The sequence below is a fragment of the Loxodonta africana genome, chromosome 24, assembly GCF_030014295.1.
Source record: "Loxodonta africana isolate mLoxAfr1 chromosome 24, mLoxAfr1.hap2, whole genome shotgun sequence".
In the NCBI taxonomy this organism is placed as follows: Eukaryota; Metazoa; Chordata; class Mammalia; order Proboscidea; family Elephantidae; genus Loxodonta; species Loxodonta africana.
In genome coordinates this window covers 59,456,455-59,475,616 of record NC_087365.1, presented here as the reverse complement: position 1 = coordinate 59,475,616, position 19,162 = coordinate 59,456,455, and the positions used below count along the sequence as shown (strand labels likewise).

Sequence of the window (19,162 nt, the reverse complement as noted above, 5' to 3'; positions counted from 1 at the left end):
GCTTCCAGAGTTCTGAAGATCACTTGAGGAGGCAGAAGAACATGATGGACTCTTTGGAGTCAGACACTCCTGGGCTTGAACCCTGTCACCCCACACTGCTGACCAGGGACAAGTGTGTGCCCTCACAGGCCACTCCACACTGCTGACCACAGGCGAGTGCGTGCCCTCACGGGCCACTCCACACTGTTGACCACGGGCAAGTGCGTGCCCTCACGGGCCACTCCACACTGCTGACCACGGGCAAATGCGTGCCCTCACGGGCCACTCCACACTGCTGACCATGGACAAGCATGTGCCCCCATGGGCCACAGCATACTGCCTAACCACGGGCAAGTGCGTGTCCTCACAGACCACTCCACACTGCTGACCATGGGCAAGCACGTGCCCACATGGGGCACGCCATACTGCCTAACCACAGGCAAGTGCGTGCCCTCACAGACCACTCCACACTGCTGACCAAGGGCAAGTGCGTGCCCTCACAGGCCACTCCACACTGCTGACCACGGGCAAGTGCGTGCCCTCACGGGCCATTCCACACTGCTGACCATGGGCAAGTGCGTGCCCTCACAGGCCACTCCACACTGCTGACCACGGGCAAGTGCGTGCCCTCACGAGCCACTCCACACTGCTGACCATGGGCAAGTGCGTGCCCTCACAGGCCACTCCACACTGCTGACCATGGACAAGCACGTGCCCCCATGGGCCACGCCATACTGCCTAACCACGGGCAAGTGCGTGCCCTCACAGACCACTCCACACTGCTGACCACGGGCAAGTGCGTGCCCTCACGGGCCACTCCACACTGCTGACCACGGGCAAATGCGTGCCCTCACGGGCCACTCCACACTGCTGACCATGGACAAGCATGTGCCCCCATGGGCCACAGCATACTGCCTAACCACGGGCAAGTGCGTGTCCTCACAGACCACTCCACACTGCTGACCATGGGCAAGCACATGCCCGCATGGGGCACGCCATACTGCCTAACCACAGGCAAGTGCGTGCCCTCACAGACCACTCCACACTGCTGACCAAGGGCAAGTGCGTGCCCTCACAGGCCACTCCACACTGCTGACCACGGGCAAGTGCGTGCCCTCACGAGCCACTCCGCACTGCTGACCATGGGCAAGTGCGTGCCCTCACAGGCCACTCCACACTGCTGACCATGGACAAGCACGTGCCCCCATGGGCCACGCCATACTGCCTAACCACGGGCAAGTGCGTGCCCTCACAGACCACTCCACACTGCTGACCACAGGCAAGTGCGTGCCCTCACGGGCCACTCCACACTGCTGACCATGGGCAAGTGCGTGCCCTCACGGGCCACTCCACACTGCTGATGATGCACAAGTGTGTGCCCTTACAGGCCTTCCTGAATCATCTGTTCAGACGGGTGAGTCACTCCTCATTGCAGGAATCTATGAGGATTAAAAGAAATCAGGCAGACCAAGTGCTGGGTAAGGGTTAATCCCCTTACTTTTCCCTGAGCCTCAGTGACCCACTGCTCCATCTTTCTCTTCCTACCTCTCTGGCTATTCAGGTAAGACTCCTCAGGAGGTTCCCTGAGAACCCTCAAACTAGACAAGCCAAGACACAACCCAGAGACTCTTCTGTACAGACTCAGGCTTTCCTGAACACCTCCTCAATCTGTTCCGGTCTGTCCTGTCCTGAACGCCCCCTCAATCTATCCCCGTCCTCCCTAGCTCCTTTGTTGAAACTTTTGCCAACTGATGTCTTTTGTGCCAGTCTTGCCTCCCTTCAGTTCAGCCGCCAGGGTTTCTCAACCTCCACCCTCTGGATATTAGGGGCCAGATCATTCTCCGTGGTGGGGGCTGTCCTGTGTACTTTAGGATATTTTGCAACATCCCTGGCCTCTGCCCACTAAATGCACCCCTTCAGTTGTAACAACCAAAGATGTCTCCAGATGGTGTCAAATGTCCCGAGGGAGGCCACATTCCTCCAGCTGAGAGCCATGCCCTACAGCTGACCCAGGACAGTCTTTGTGAGGTCCACACCTGGCCAGGTCATAGACTTAACGTAAACTGCCGCTGACTCTGGTTGTCCAAGAATAACCCCATGGCAGGACACACGCTGCCCTTATTGCATGATGCCACTCCCCAGGCAGCTCAGCCAGGGCTGCCCCGTACCTTGTCTGCTGCGGACAGCCGCGTCCAGGGCTTATCTGCCCTCCTGTCATAGTCCTGTGCTTTTGCCACTTCCACGTAGTCACTGAATCGGATCAGGATTTTCCTGTCTCTTAGCTCATCAACGGTGGGCCTCTGATTAAGCTAAAATCAAAGATCAGCATAGTTAGGTATTATATGCCAAACCAGCTTTCTTTAAGTACTCTTAACAAACAGCACACTTTAGACTCTGTAAATAAACATAAAGCTCTGAAGCTGTGAGATACAGCCCGGACTACTAACGGGAAGGGCCTATGTGACCTGCTTGCAGATCTCTATCCTCTTCCCGAACACACCCCCAATGGCTGAACAGCCCCCCGTACACAGCTCAGGCTCAGGGCACTGCTTCTCTCCGAGTACCCCTAGATAAGCTTTTTAAAACATTCTGCTGAAGTTATAACGCTAACCACTACCAGTACTCACAAGTCAAACTCAGACAGGATGTTCTGTTAGCTTTCAGCAGAATGAGATCCCTTAGTATTATGGAGGAGAAAAAACACCAGAACACCCCAATCAAGAAATGGCCAGAGCATGAAAAGTAGACCAAAGTTTAGAGTTGCTACCTAGACTGGCCATAGTAAATTTTAACTACTTGGGTGGTAGATGCAAACCTTTGAGGCTAATAAAGTTTTCTACAATCAAGGGACTTCTAGACAAATTGAAGGTGATCCAAAACAATAACAGCCTAAAAGGTAAGCAAGACACCTGTAGCCAGGTATGCTTTCCTTAGGCATGTGTGTAAAGCTCTCAGATGAAGAAAATGCTCACTCAACACCTGGAAGTAAGTGGAAAGGTCACCTGGGTCGTACCGCCACGGTGCCCACCTGCCCTGTGCTAGGAACAGCCTCAGCGGTGGGGGAAGTGAGTCTGCGCTGGAATGTGTCAAAGGACACTGCCTTTCAAGTGGCCGGTGAGTGGATTCACTGCTGCTGAGCCAACGTCCTGAACTAACGCCAGGCTGCCCAGTAAATCACTCAGGCCACGGACAACCTCCTGACCTGGCCATGCCCACTGCTGCAGAAACAGCTGTTCTCTAGCTGCCTTTTGAATATTCAGGAAATGAGGTGCATAAACGCCAGTACCTTCCTGGTCAGTCTTTGCTTAATTTCTCTTCTTTCTTCCTGCTCTGTCTGATCATTCCTTTCTGTGAAAGATCAAAATGGTGGGAAAAAATTTTTAAAAAGAGGAAAGAAACAGGCAGAGACAGTCTTCTCTTCAGTAGGGACATGTATTCAAGACTCCATTTTCCAATGGCTGGCGCTGGACTAACGAAGACACCTAGAGATCATCCCTCTTCCCGTATCACCCTTTCTGCTTTTTCCCTGCCTCGCCTGTCATTGTCACAAAGAACCCTGGCACTAAGAGGAGCTTTGCCATCGCCCCAGCCTGCCCTCTCTTCAGCCCCTCTCGATGGCAGAAAGGACCCCAGACGTTGCTGCTATGTGTTTATGAGCAGGAGAAACAGGAAGTCGGTGTCTCTCTCCTGGTATCTCTCGCGGCCCTCCTTCCTCCCTGTGGTCAAACATCCTATCTCCATCTGTATATCTGGAGCTCCCAGGTGGTGCAAATGGTTAAGCGCTCAGCTGACAACCCAAAGGTTGGAGGTTCCACTCCCCCAGAGGCACTGGCGATCTACTTCCAAAAAATCAGCCACTGAAAACCCTATGGGGCGCAGTTCTGCTCTGATGCACAGGGGGTCGCCATGAGCTAGAGTCGACTCAACAGCAACTGGGTTAATCTGTATATTTACATCTAGAAACACGGATACATGCACAAATAGTTGTAGCGGAAAAATTGAGTGACTATGTTCACAGCACTGTCACTTTTTTTTTTTCTAATAGGTGTACATACTTTTTTGTCACCCAGCATAAGCTAGGGAACACCTTCTTCAGATTCTGAGCAACATGATTTCTGAAATTTATATTTTCAGGGTCTATTTTACATCCAAAGATACTCATGAACCCAGCTGACTCTCCATTGCTGAGCCCAAAACACTTACATAGCCAAGCCCCAAGCCCACTGCTGTCAAGTCGATTCCTACTCATGGCGACATCTGACAGGGCAGATCTGAGCTCTGCTGGGCTGTCTTAGCTGTCACCTTACAGGGCAGTGCCTTTGAAAAGAGCCCAAGTCCCTCGTCCAAATTTGGCTCTGCTCGGTGGGCTGTGACTGTTAAGATGCAAGCTGCGTTCACACCTACACTTGGAAGCTAAAAATAGACCAGAGTGCTAACATGTAGTATAAAATGTATGCCTTGCCCTGGGATATGAGATGATGGATGTTCTATTTCTGGTGCTTGCTGCTGCTAAATAAAGCCTCAGGTTCCCGACTTGCCGGAGCTCCGTCCCTAGGAGAGGGGTTTTAACCACCAACACTCCTAGAAACACTACCGGGGTTTGGAAAAGGGAAACCCTGCGACTGCATTTCCACAATGTCACATTATCTGGCTTGAGAAGATGCATTTTGGGGGCTGGGTTTACAGGTGTTTAGTGTATTAGCAATTGTCCTTTTCAGTAATTTTTAAATATAAAAAGAAAGATTCATGCTAAAATGCTCGCATCAGAGCATTTTAGAGAAGGAAATGAGACCTGGTTATGTGGTTGGTTCTTAATCTAAGTGATAAACTGAAGAAACCACGTTTAATAAGCTGTAGTCAGAAAGCGGACAATAAACCAAAATCAAACCCACTGCTGTTGAGGTGATTCGACTCATGGCCACCCCATGTGTTACAGACTTTACTGGATCTTAGGGAAGCAGGTTGCCAGGCCTTTCTTCCATGGCACTGCTGGGTGGGTTTGAATCACCAACCTTAGGTTAGTAGTTAAGTACAAACCGTTGGCAACACCCAGGTACCAACAAAGCTGGTGACACAGCCAGGAAAAATAACAGTAATGTGAAAGCATCCCACACAGGGCCAGCCATGAGGGACTACGGCGATGGCGTGAAACTAATTCTTTGGCTTTCCTAAACACAAAACCAAAAATAACCAAGCTCACTGCCACCAAGTCGATTCTGATTCCCAGCGACCCTACAGGACAGAGTAGAAGTGCCCATAGGGTCTCCAAGGAGCATCCAGTGGATTCAAACTGCTGATCTTTTGGTTAGCAGGCAAGCTCTATAACCACTGCACCACCAGGGCTCCTCCTAAACACAGGCTGTGGACAAACACCAAGTCACATGAAAAAACTGACGCAAAATCAGATTTTTTTTTTCTAATCGTAAAAAATGTCATTTTCACGACCAAGGTCATATAGGCACAAGCAAGGCTCTTTGAAGAGCTGATCTCTGAAGAGACCTGGCGGGTCCTCCTGGGCACCAGGTGCCTCCCCCTCCCATGAAGTCCTTCCTGGTCGCTCTTCCCCTGCACCCCTTGGTAATGGGTGGGAGGATCTCTCTGCCCAGCCCAGACATGCCTCCCAGCTCCCGTCGTGTCCTCTTCTAAGAAAACCCTGTGCCTTGGGCAGAATGAGGGACCCATCTCCACAACTGCTGTTGCTACTGTCAGTTGTCACTAAGTCAATTCCGACTCATGGCGACTCCCTGTCTGTCAGAGCAAAACCTGTGGGGTTTTCATGGCTGTGCCTTTTCAGAAACAGAGTGCCAGGCCTATTTTCTTATGTGCCTCTTGGTGGGTTCGAACCTCCAACCTTTTGGCTAGTAGTAGAGTGGCTAACCATTCCTGCCACCCAGGTCTTTCCAGAACCTCTAGGCCCAGTGTTCTGGAGACAGCTGCAGCAGCTAGGACAGTTACACATGAGCCTGCCACAAACAATCAGAAGGGAAGGGGGAAAGCGCAAAGACAAGGGAGCCCGGCAAACCTGGGGTCGGACTCCAGCTCCTCGCCAGTATTCACTCCTGAAATCCCATCACCTTTCTGAGCCTTCGGTTCCTCTCTGGTAAAATGGGTCAAGGGGTGTAGACCTCACAGATGTGTTGTAATGATGAAACAAGGGCATGCATGCCAAGCTCTGAGTGCGGTGCCTGACACAGAGTGGGCTTAATAAAGAACCATCACCATCACCATCCACAGAGGGGCCGTGACCCGTAAATGCACAGGCAGAACTGAGGGTCCTTCAACAGGACTTCAGTTAGTCATGTGCTCCCCACTTGAATGGCAGCGAACAAAGTGTTGATGTTCTAAGCACTGATTCCAAACAGGAGATGCACCGCAGCATGAACGTTTGGGGCCCTGCGTGTCCAGAGCCCGTAAATAGGACGCTCTACACGGGCCATATATGGTGACGCTATTCTCATCTTCACGGAACACAACAAAACACACCTATCCAAAGCCTAGTAGAGAAGTTCTCCAAGGCACCTACTCACGGCCCTGGAGGAAGCTTCGGCGCTAAGAACAAGCCTGGCTGTGGCTCAGGGTGACAGCTCAGCGGACATGGGGGGACTGTCAGGGCCACAGAGAAGAAATTCATCGTCCCTTTGAAGACAGAAGCTGAGGGTGCTCATAAAGGGACTGGCTCGCTCTCTCCATTCACCAAGTACTGTTCCTATTTTTAAGGCTTCAGCACTGACGTGGAGGCACTCGCAGGTGGGAGGACCAGCTGCCCATGACAGTAGGGAAGAGGTTCCCCTGGAAGTAGCAAGTCCCCAGACCAAACGCCAGGGCTGGGCTCCTCTCCTCCCACTGTGTGCAGCAGACCATCGGGGGTCAAGCTTCAGTTCAAGTTTGGACAACTACTTTTAGTGGCATCTATAACTTCTAAGGAGCCCTGGTGACGCAGTGGTTAACAGCTTGGCTACTAACCAAGAGCTCGGCAGTTCAAATCCACCAGCTGCTCCTTGGAAACCCTATGGGGCAACTCTACTCTGTCCTATAGGGTCGCTGTGAGTTGGAATCTACTCGACAGCAACATGTTTTTTTGTTTGTTTTTTTTTAAATGACACAAGCGTTATAAGTAGGTGACTTAATTTTTTTAAATTCAAATATCTGGCAACTGAAATTGCTTGAATTTTCTGTCTGCCAACTTGATGACGTGTTTTATCAATGAAAAGTGTCTTTCTAGGTACTCAGGGGTAAGCTTGAGACATGGTGATGACTAGTCTACGCCTGGGGTCCATGGTGGCACAAATAGTTAACGTGCTTGGCTGCTAACAGAAAGGTTGGATGTTCGAGTCCACCCAGAAGTGCCTCCGAAGAAAGGCCTGGTGATCACCTTCTGAAGAATCAGTCCCTGACAACCCTGTGAAGCAGTTCTACCCTGACACACCAGGGGTCGCTGTGAGTCAGAGTCGGCTCATGGTGGCTGAAGGGCTGTGCCCACTCAACATTAACAGGATAGAAGTTATCATATCCCAGGCTTCGGGTCAGTTACTTTCAGTCATTTACAAAGGAGGGGGCTGTCTGAGGAAGTGGAGAGAAATCAGCCCAGCAAGAGTCTCCAGGGTCTGTCTGCTGAGAAGGCAGCCTCTGGTGCTGTCTGAACTCCTCGTAAAAAGACCTTCATGGAATAAAAAACCAAACTCAGAGAACGTCTGCACGTCCATCACATTGAAGAGTAAACTAAGAACACTTTCACAAGCCAAACACTTCTGTAGGAAATGTTTCGGAAACTGAAAAGTCTATTGACAGAGAGTCAGACAAGAGCTACCTAGGGAACCACTTTTGAGGGCTTCACCACCCGAAATCTTGTGTGACTTTAAGGAGTGGAACACTGTTCTCCATATGGTGGTGGTCGCTTGTGGCACCTGTGTGCAGCCTGTGCTCCCACTGTATACCCAATGGGAAACCCACAGGGTGTGGGGCTGGGAGGGGCAGGCGGCCCCAGAACCTCAAAGTTGTGGGCCACAGGAACCATCTCCCACGCTGCCCCTGGAGCAGGCTTCGCTTTCCCCCACGGAGCAGCAAGTTTAGGGCGTGTCCCTGTCAGTGGGATTCATGACGCTGTCCACACTCTGCCTGTGATTTGGCTCCTGTAGGACTCTCAATCCAAACAGCCAGGAAAACCTGCTGGAAAGCCAGCCTGCAGAACGACTACAGACGTGTGACCTGCAGGCTGACTAAGTGACCCGGAAAACAGGACAGGCTATGATTATACTGGAAGGAGCACAGGTTGTCTACAGGGAATGGGTCTGGGGCTCATCTTTCCTCCAGGGGCTTTTGCTTTCAACCCTCCTAGCAGCTCCCAGGTAGCAGGGACACGGGTGCCCAGTGGTTGGGGCTGGGCTAGGCTGGGCACGAGGAAGCTGGCTCCACAGGCGGTGGGCCCGCTCTGCCTCGTACCTGGCTTGCTGCCCAGGAGGGACCCTGGGAGAGCCACCAGCTACTCACGTTTCAGGATGTTCCTCCTCTCCAGCTCCTCCACCGCAGGTCTCTGGCTGAGCCGTCTGCGGAAGAACACCAGAATTACATTCTGCACCATGGCTGTGGTCTGTGAGGCTCAACGGTGGTGGCACACCCGCCAAAGTGGGGGGAAACGGTGAGCCCCAGTGGCTGCCTCTTGCTGGGAAATCAGCTAGGCTCCAGGGAGGGAGCTGCCCTGGGTCATGGGGTGGCCGGGAGGGTCCTTGCTCCGGCTCTGCACGTGCTGGTCTTCATCGTGGGGACCGCTGCCCAGCCTGGACCAGCTGGGAGAGGTCACCAGGCACAGCACGTGGAAGCAGCGCAGACACCGGCTCAGGATGCTTCCTCCTCCTGCCCTGGCACTTGGCAGCGGTGGGGAGCACCCCTGCCTTCAGGTTTCTGTCCGGGGTCCCTGGAGATCACCTGAGCCTCAGTCCTCCTAGGCTGCCTGGCTGGCCAGCCCAGCTCCTGCTCCAGGCCACCCAGCGACAGCACGGGGCGCCGTGCTGCCTGCCTGCTCTGCACCTGGGACTCTGACCCGAGCAGGGAGGATCGCCAGAGTCTCCTGCCAGAGTCTCCTGTCGTGTCGTGAGCACAGCCGCCAACCAGCAGAGTCCTGGCTGCCCGCTCAGCACTGCGGAGCCAGCCGGGAATCTCCGCGCCCCTCCCACCCCGCCGCCTGCGGTGACAAATGACGGCTCCCCTTTTCCCTTTTCAAAAGGCTCCTGAGTGAGAGGCTTGGAGGATGCAGCAGCAAAAACCCCAACTACATAAATAAAGAAAAGGCTTGTCAGGAGCGGGAGGCGTAATTAGTCCAAATGAATACCAAGCTCTGATTATTTTTGTAACTAAAATAATGTCGTCCTTGGGGCCGAGCCAGGAGCCGGCCCACTTCCGGGACCTTCAGGCACTGTGGGGCTGGGCGTGTGTGCACCCCAAATTTGGGGCCGTTGACACTTGCCCTATGAGGGTGCTGCTTCCAGATCATTCAGCTTCTATTAATAGGCCAGCTGAGTACAAAGCCCAGGGCACCCAGGCCGCCCTCCTCCCTCACTCAGTCTGACGGTCTGCCCTTCGCTTCCTGGGGGGCTTTGTGTCTCCTGCTCCGGGTGGCTGCTTCAACGTCTTGTTGGGGTGTCAGTGAGCCCGGGACCTGCCCCCGACGAGGCCCTGGCTGGGACCCAGGACAGGGTTGCCTGCTGTGTCCCGAGTGACACGCACACCCTCCTGCTCCTTAAATGTGCCCCCGCAGACTGGTCCAAGTACCCCAAACACGAGCCATCATCCCCTACTCAGCAAATGATTATAGAGTGGTCACTGTGCACCAGAGGAAGCCTTGGTGGCATGACGGTTAAGCGTTCAGCTTCAAGCCGAAAGGTCAGTGGTTCAAACCCACCAGCCACTCTGCAGGAGAAAGATATGGCCATCTACTTACTGTAAAGATTACAGCCTTAGAAATCCTATGAGGCAGTTCTACTCTGTCCTATAGGGTTGCTATGAGTCACAATCAACTCAAGAGCCATGGGTTTGGTTTTTGGATAACCACTGATTGATCCCTGGTGATGCAGTGGTTTAGCACCCAACTACTAACAGAAAGGTTGGTGGTTTGAACTCATCCAGAGGCTCTGCAGAAGGGCCTGGCGATCTGCTCCAGTAAAGATAACAGCCTAGAAAACCCTATAGGGCAGTTCTACACCATCCTGCAGGGCCACTATGAGTCAGAATTGACTTGACGGCAGAGGGCTTGGTTTGGGTTTGGACCAGGCACCAGGCACTGTTTCAGCCCTGAAGACACATAGTGAATAAGAGAACCTGGGTCCCTGCCGTGGGAAGCTCCCAGACTAGAGGGGGACACAGACAGCAGAGTGAAGGCATCACAAACAAGACCACATCAGAGAGTGGTCAACTCTGAGATGGGAGGTGGTGGGTGAGTGGCCTTTAGGGAGGATATCGTTTCTGCCTAGAATGACCAAATGAAGAGAAGGGCACCTCTCCAGGCACAGTGGGCTTTTAACTGCCCATGAGCTGAGCTTGGAGACTGGGGGGAGAAAGGAGAGGGTGATAAAGGGGGGGCTTCATGGAGGAGGAAGCGTCTGATGCTGTGGTGGAGAATCTACACCAGGGCACAGAAACGGCGTGGGCAAGGGTCTGAGATGGACTGAGGAGAATGAAGAGGATCTGAGGGATTGTGGGGATGGGACAGAAACAGGGAATAAGGTTGGAAAGGTATGCTGGAGCTAAACTCTGGAGGGCCCTGAAAGGCATGCCAAGGGATTGGACTTTATTTTGTGGACACTGAGGAGCCACTGAAGGTTGCCGAGCAGGGCACTGATGTGGCCAGCTCTGCGATGTCTTGACGTCTGCACGTGCCCCTCTCTGTCTCAGGAGGCTCCCTCCTGGCCAGCTCATAACCAGGGTCATGTCCAAGGATGGGTCCAGGATGTCCTGGCCCAGGAAAGCATGTGGCAGAGCGGGAAGGGGGTGGATTTTGGAACAAGGAAAACAGAAGTTTGAGACCCAGGTTTGAGAGTAGTCGTCTTCTAGCTGTGAGTTCTCGGGCAGGTTATTTAATGTCCCCGAGCCATGCCCTTCTCACCTAAGACAGCATTCTCCATGGCATTGCAAGAGTTGAACAGATAAAGCACAAATATCTAAAACGGTGCTGCTCAGATGCAGTAATTTCTCAAGAAATATTAGCTGTCATCATCATCCTGTCCGTAAGTAAAGGATGCTGGGTCTATATTTTCCAAAACCTTTCTAGATTTCTGTTCATACTTTCTCACTGACGTTGAGAAGCTAACTCTTCTTCCGGGAAAGTAAGCCCACCAGGACACTCTTCTCTGGATGAGCTGACTGCTCACTCCCACCCAAGCACCTTCACACTGCAGCCCGGAATGTCCTCCAGCGGCCCACACACCTGTCTCCCAAGTCACTTCTGGTGTGAACTGAATCATATCCCCTACCTTCACAGGTACAGCCTTAACCCCGTACCTGTAAATGTGACCCTGTTTGGAAACAGGGGTTATCTTCTGTTAACAAGGTCATACTGGAAGATGGTGGGCCCTAAACCCAGTCACTTTTGAGTGGTGTCTTAAAAAGGGCAGAGTATACAGGACACACAACAGGGGAAGACAGGCAACCGTGAGCATTGTCTACAAGCAAAGGAATGCCAAGAATTGGCAACACACAGCAGAAACTAGGAGAGGGGCTCACAGAAGGAATCGACACAGCCAAGACCCTGATTTGGACTTTTAGTCTCCAGACTGTGAGAAAATAAACTCCTGTTCTTTAAAGTCACCACATGTGGTATTTTTGTTGATGTTGTTGTTATGGCAGCAGGAGGTAACTAAGACAACTTCCAAGTACGTGACCCCACGCGACCCCATGGACCCAGCCATGTATGTGCTAAGCACACATAAATATTATTACTGTCCCTACCAGATATGCACTCAGCACACATACATGCTATTACTACCCCTACCATGTACATGCTCAGCACACTTACACGTTAGTACAGTCTCTACCACATATGCACTCAGCACACACACACGTTAATAGTCTCTACCACGTATACACTCAGCACACACATACGTTATACAGTCTCTACCACACATGCACTCAGCACACACATGCGTTAACAGTCTCTACCACATATGGACTCAGCACACACACGTTAACAGTCTCTACCATGTATACACTCAGCACATGTACACGTTAGTGTAGTCTCTACTACATTCACTGCATGTATACCTGATTATTGCCCCAGCACATATACACTCAGCACAGCTACACACTATTGCTGCCCCAACCAGGTATACGCTCAGCACACATACATGTTAGTACAATACAATGCCTACCACATATGCACTCAGCACATGTACACGGTATTACTGCCTCTGGGGGAAAATATTAAATGACACCGGAAGCATCAAAAGAAGATGGAAGGAATACAGAGAGTCATTATACCCAAAAGAATTGGTAGACGTTCACCCATTTCAGGAGGTAGCATATGATCGGGAACCAATGGCACTCAAGGAAGAAGTTCAAGCCACACCGAAGGCATTGGCGAAAAACAAGGCTCCAGGAATTGACGGAATATCAGTTGGGATGTTTCAACAAATGGATGCCACGCTGGAAGTGCTCACTCATCTATGCCAAGAAATCTGGGAGACAGCTACCTGGCCAACCTACTGGAAGAGATCCATATTTATGCCCATTTCCAAGAAACATGATTCAATTGAATGCAGAAATTATCAAATATCATTAATATCACACGCAAGCAAAATTTTGCTGAAGATCATTCAAAAGTGACTGCAGCAGTATATTGACAGGGAACTGCCAGAAATTCAGGCTGGATTCAGAAGAGGATGTGGAACCAAGGATATCATTGCTGATGTCAGATGGATCCTGGCTGAAAGCAGAGAATACCAGGAAGATGTTTACCTGTGTTTTACTGACTACGCAAAGGCATTCAACTGTGTGGATCTTAACAAATTATGGGTAACACTGTGAAGAATGGGAATTCCAGAACATTTAATTATGCTCATGAGGAACCTGTACATAGATCAAGAGGCAATCCTTCAAGCAGAACAAGACAATACTGCATGGTTTCAAGTCAGGAAAGGTGTGCAAGAGGGTTGTATCCTTTCACCATACCTGTTCAATCTGTATATTCAGCAAATAATCTGAGAAGCTGGACTATATGAAGATTGGAGGGAGATATATTAACAACCTGCATTATGCAGATGACACAGCCTTGCTTGCTGAAAGTGAAGAGGACTTGAAGCACTTACTAATGAAGATCAAAGTCTACAGCCTTCAGTATGGATTACACCTCAACATAAAGAAAACAAAAATCCTCACAACTGGAACAATAAGCAACTTCATGATAAATGGAGAAAAGACTGAAGTTGTCAAGGATTTCATTTTACTTGGATCCACAACTGACTGACAGCCATGGAAGCAGCAGTCAAGAAATCAAAAGACACATTGCAGTGGGCAAATCTGCTACAAATGACCTCCTTAAAGTGTTGAAAAGCAAAGATGTCTCCTTGAAGACTAAGATACACCTGACCCAAGCCATAGTGTTTTCAATCACCTCATATACATGTGAAAGCTGGACAATGAATAAGGAAGGCTGAAGAAGAATCGATGCCTTTGAATTGCGGTGTTGGCAAAGAATATTGAATATACCATGGACTGCCAAAAGAATGAACGAATGTGTCTCAGAAGAAGTACAACCAGAATGCTCCTGAGAAGCAAGGATGTAAAGACTATGTCTCACATACTTTGGACATGTTATCAGAAGGGATCAGTCCCTGGAAAAGGACATCATGCTTGGTAGAGGGTCAGCAAAAGAGATGAAGACCCTCAACGAGATGGGTTGACACAGTGGTTGTGACAACGGGCTCAAGCATAACAATGATTGTGAGGATGGCACAAGACTGGGCAGTATTTCATTCCGTTGTACTACATCGGGTCGCTGTGGGTCAGAACCAACTCAACAGCACCTAACACCACCACCACCACTACATACGCACTCAGCACATGTACATGCTATTACTACCCCTACCAGGTACACGCTCAGCTACATGGATGTTAGTACAATCCAGTCCCTACCATACATGCACTCAGCTCTTCTCGTCCCTATCACATACATGGCATTTTCTCACTTCTTCACCTTAGCCCAGCTTGCCCCCTCACCTTGGGGAGACTTTCTCCATGTCACCCTGTTTTCAATTCCTTTTCACCTGACTCGGTTAAAATGCTATCGCTTCCTAGAAGCCTTCTCCAGTTGGAATTAATTACTCTATCTTCTCCATTTTTGTAACACACTGCTTATATCTCTGACTAGGTATTGATCTAACCCACCTTTTCTCAGAGCTACTCAGGCATCCTTATCTCCTTTGGTAGACGGCCAGCCTCCTGTGGGTGGACTCCACGTGCATCACCAAGACTCTATCTAGAGTAGTGCTTCAATAGGAGCAGTTACTGCACAGGCAAAGAGCTTAGATTTTAGTAAATGTTACGTGAGAGTCTGGCACAGCGTTTCAGCACTCAGCTGCTAATCAACAGGTTGGGGTTCAAATCCACCCAGTGGCTCTGCACGAAAAAGACCTGGTGATCTCCTCCCATAATGATTACAGCTTAGCAAACCCTATGGGGCGGTTCTACTCTGTCACATGGGGTCACTATGCGTTAGAATCAACTTGACAACGCCTAACAACAACAGCTGCCGCTTTTGAGCTAGGTGGCTGTGGGCAGGATGTTCGTTCTGTCTATCTTCAGTTTTCTGTCATGACTGTTGTGAGAATTATGAAATGACACAGAAGCACCCAGCCCAGTGCTGGCACACAACAGGTGCCCGGAAGTTTCTGAACACTTCCTTGCGCACAGAGCTTGGCTGATCCCTCCTCCTCGCCGGGTGACCACAGAGGCAGGGCAGGGCTTCAGGGGCTGCGGGTAACTTTGAGAAGCGGATGAGCAGGTGCCATGGCTTGGGGAAAGGCCTGGGGTCAGAAGAGGTGGCTCCAGCCCCCAAGTTCTACCTCCCTGATAAACCCCAGTGTGCCAGCCTTTCCCTCCCAAATGCACATCCCCAGTTGTCTCTGGTGAAGCTTAAATAAACATAAAAATTCACCATGGTGTTGAGCAAGAATTGAGAAGCACTTGTTTCCAAACAAGGCAAAACACCTTCCTGGAAAGGGAGCTGCAGCTGGAGACAGACAGCCTGACACCCACGGAGACTCCGGCTATTTTGGGAGGCTCTTTCCTGGGAACACCATTCAGTTCCGCCACAGCCCTGAGTCACCAGGAATCACCAGCAGCCCCGCCCAGAGCCGGGATTCCCCATAAAGTGCCATCTTGTGCCCATTCAGCAGGACTCGCTGCTCCAGGCAGGGAAGCCCTGGGCGGGGCCTGGGTGCTACGAGTCACTAATCCTGAGCAGACAGACACCCTCAGTTCCCATTGGGTGCTCAATGTCTGCCAGGGAGGGAGGCGACAGCCCAGGAACCCAAATCAGAGATAACAGGTGACGAGCAGGTGCCTGGGGGAGGAAGATCAGGACGGGGTGATGCGTAGGGTGATGAGAGGAAAGAGGCCAGAAACAGACCAGCGGATGGGTGTCCAGGAGGCAGGGGATGGGTGTCTAGAAGAGGGGAATGGGTGCCCAGGAGGGGGGGTCGGGCATCCAGGAGGGGGATGGGCGTCCAGGTGGGAGGTCAGGCATCTAGGAGGGGGGACAGGCATCCAGGAGGGGAGGATGGGTGTCCAGAAGGGGGGATCTGCGTCCAGGAGGGGTGACACGTGTGCAGGTGGGGGGATGGACATCCAGATGAGGAGGGGCAGGGCGTCCAGGTGAAGGAATGGACATCTAGGTAGGGGTGTGGTCCACAGCCGAGGGCCCTGCACAGAGAGGGCTTGCCCACAATGGCGAACAGCAGCATCCCATCTCAGCCTCCTTCTATCCTCACAATGATCATCGACCCCTGGAGGGCCACCTGCCCACACTCCCAGACGCAGTGAGGATGCACTTCACACCTAAAAGTCCAGGCCTTCTCCACCCCACCTCCTCACATGGGCTGGCTCCCAGGCTCCCTGTCCTGGCTGGTCACTTGCCAGTCACTCTCACCAGATGCCAGGTGATGTCTGGCTTCTCACTCCCAACACCCCAGAGGCCTCCACCTGCTGCAAACTCATACATCCATCTGCTTCTCTCCACGCCCCCATCCCTCCCCCCAGGAATGACTGTGATAGCCGCTGTGTGGCCCCCACCTCTGCACTGCCCCTTCCAACCTAAATCAGCAGTGGGGTGATCTTCCTGAAACAACAACCACCAAGTCACTCCACAATTCACACCATCCCCTGTCCCCGTCGACCTCAGAACAAAATCCAGTCCCCTGAGACAGGCCTGCAAGACCTCAGAGACCCCGCCCCCCCAACCCCGGCTTTGCTACTCTGCACCTTCAGGCTCTGTACACAGAAACAGGGACCAGAGGACAAGGAAACCGCGCCTCGAGCTGTGCAGTGCCAGTGGGAGCTGCTCACACTGACTCCTCCCTCGGGCGGAGACAACCTTCTCCTAACTCAGGGGTAATCAACCCCCCAGGTTCTGTTGTTGTTGTTGTTGTGTGCTGTGAAATCAGCTCTGACTCATAGTGATCCCATGTGACAAAGCAGAACTGCCCCACAGGGTTTTCTAGGTTGTAATCATTACGAGAGCAAATCACCAGGCCTTTCTCCCACAGAACTGCTGGGTGGGTTCAAACTCTGACTTCTTGTTTAGCAGCTGAGTGTTCAACTATTGTGCCACCAGGGCTCCTCACTAGCTCCTGTTGTTGATGTTAGGTGTAGTCAAGTTGTAGTGACCCTATATACAACAGAAGGAATCCCCCCGCCCCCTCTCCCCCCGTCCTGCGCCATCCTCACAATCCTTAAACTTGAGCCCATTGTTGCGGCCACTGTGTCAACCCAGCTCCTATGCCTATTTTTAAAATAAATTGTCTGTTTTGCTCTCCTTACTCTAACCCACCTATGCACATAATTAAAGAAATTAAAAAAAATAAAACACCACACCACCCTATCTGTAACACAAAGGAGGAAAAGAGAAGGTAAGCTGGCCGAGAAGTCAGCCACCAACACAGACGGATGGGGCTGGCCTGGCCCCTCAGATGCCCGAGCAAGCTGCCCAAAGGGAAGAAGCCATTTCCAGAAATGATTGGCAATTCTTGGTAAACTCTGGACCAGGTAAAGCACGTTTTCCACCTGTTTCCTAGGCATTTGCATTCCTGGAAAACTCAGTCTGTGTCGGGATACTGACAAACACTCTGTGCCCAGGCTGTGGCTCAGGTGACCGTGGACAGCCTGCCCCAGGGTCATTCGAGGCCAGCAGGTGGCCATTGGTCTCCGCTGGGAAGGTGGCCTCCACTGCAGGACACCAGGAACACAGGGGAAGCTCCAGTAACTGTAAGGACCCCCGAGGCTGCCCCAAAAGGCATGGGAGAAGGGGTGGGATGCCCCTGTGGTTTTTGGGAGGCCCCAGCCTTGGCAAGGGGCTGACAGGGTCATGCCTCCCTCTGTTGATAAGCTGGGCTTTCCGTGGCTGTGCTGCCCGTGCCCCTAGGAGGGCACACAGACCGGAGATGTCTGTGACATGCCTTCAGGCCAAAGCCCTTCCACCCTCGGAGGCCAGGCAGGTGCCTTTCATGGCTCCAAGAAGGAGAGAAGACCCCCTCCTCCAGGCAGGCTTAAGGTGGGGATTAAACAAGACAATGTATGTGGAGTACCTGAACCATGCTCAGTATACACTGGTGCTAAATAAATGCAGCCACTACTACTATTGCTTCCGATACTGCTATTTCCGTTTTGCAGAAAGGAACACCCTTTCTGCAGAAAGGAGTGGCTCCAGGCGGCCCCACCCAGCATAGGGAAGCTCACCTGAGCCACAGGTGAGTCCCTCCACCCACTGGGGGCCCCAGGAGAGGGGTGGGCTCTTACCTGTGACTACCCCTAGAGCCTAGTGTCTGGAGGACCCAGGCTGAAGCTCTGTGAAGGCGTCCACAGGCTCTTTGTCCCTGTAAATATGGCCCCTCTAGATAGTTCCCGGCACCCTGAGAACATGTGTGTGTGTGTAGGTGTGAGCGCGCGCCGTTCATGCGGGCATGAGAGAGAAAGAGAGCGGAGAGCAAGCCTACCAGTGACCGCAGACGGGAGCTGCAAGTGGGAGACCAGCTGGGGGACTACACTGCATGCCTGAGTATGAGGCAGACTGAGGACCATGCATGCCAGGGTGATTAGGGGCAGGCACAGGGGTGCCACATTGTGGGGTGTCAGTAGGGGCAAGACGCTGGGGGGCAGAGGGCTGAGGGTGAGAAGTCATAAAGCCCCAGGGGCCCTTGGGAAGCCCTCCTGTCATGTGACTGTTGCACACAGCCCTTGCTGGGCCTCCTCCGTGTCCCGACTGAGGTTGAACCACACCCAGCTCAGGTCCAACCTGGAAGAACCAAGGTGGCTGGCCTCTGATGGCCTCCTGCTGGTCCCAGCCCGGACAATCAGCGAGGACCCATGTTCCCACCCAGGCCGAGAGTCTGCTCAAGACGGCGTGTTGGCAGAAAGTCTGCTGACTATCACCACCGTCTCACCTGCACCCACCTGCCAACCTCAGGCCTAGTGCTACACTTTTCCTGTGACTCAGCTTAAATACTCCCTCCTCCAGGAAGTCTACCGGGACTACTCCAACTGAAGGAGGACTGAGCAGTGTTTCACTGTGCATGGGATCACCATGACTGGACGGATGCCAACGACGATACGTTTCTCCGTGTATGTCTATATGTATCTACCTGTATCTGTGTGTGTGCATTATATACGTCTATCTCTACATATGTGTGTAAGTACATATGTATGTATGTTGTTGTGTGACATCGAGTTGATTCCGACTTACAGAAACTCCCCTGTGACAGAGGAGAACTGCCCCATGGGGTTTCCTAGGCTGGAATCTGGATGGGAGCAGATCGCTAGGTCTTTCTCCCATAGAGCCACTGAGTGGGTTTGAACCGCCGACCTTTTGGTTAGCAGCTGAGCACTTAACCATTGCACCACCAGGGGTCCGTGTGTGTGTGCGCGCGCGTATTTATCCGACTTCTTATTAACCAGCCCAGCCCCCTGGATAAGGACCGCCCGCTGC

General features: G+C 52.0%; 1 protein-coding gene across 3 annotated transcripts in view; it reads right to left on the bottom strand.

Moving 5' to 3' along the window:
- PHACTR3 (phosphatase and actin regulator 3) overlaps positions 1–19,162 on the bottom strand; it is a 195,310-nt gene that overhangs the window by 3,906 nt on the left and 172,242 nt on the right. For all 3 annotated transcript variants that reach the window (XM_064276301.1, XM_064276300.1, XM_023541334.2), the window contains 3 exons: positions 8,467–8,522; positions 3,266–3,327; positions 2,148–2,288 (listed from right to left, as the gene is read on the bottom strand). In XM_064276301.1, coding sequence (XP_064132371.1) covers positions 2,148–2,288; positions 3,266–3,327; positions 8,467–8,522 — 259 coding nt within the window. The remainder of the gene's footprint in view (positions 1–2,147; positions 2,289–3,265; positions 3,328–8,466; positions 8,523–19,162) is intronic.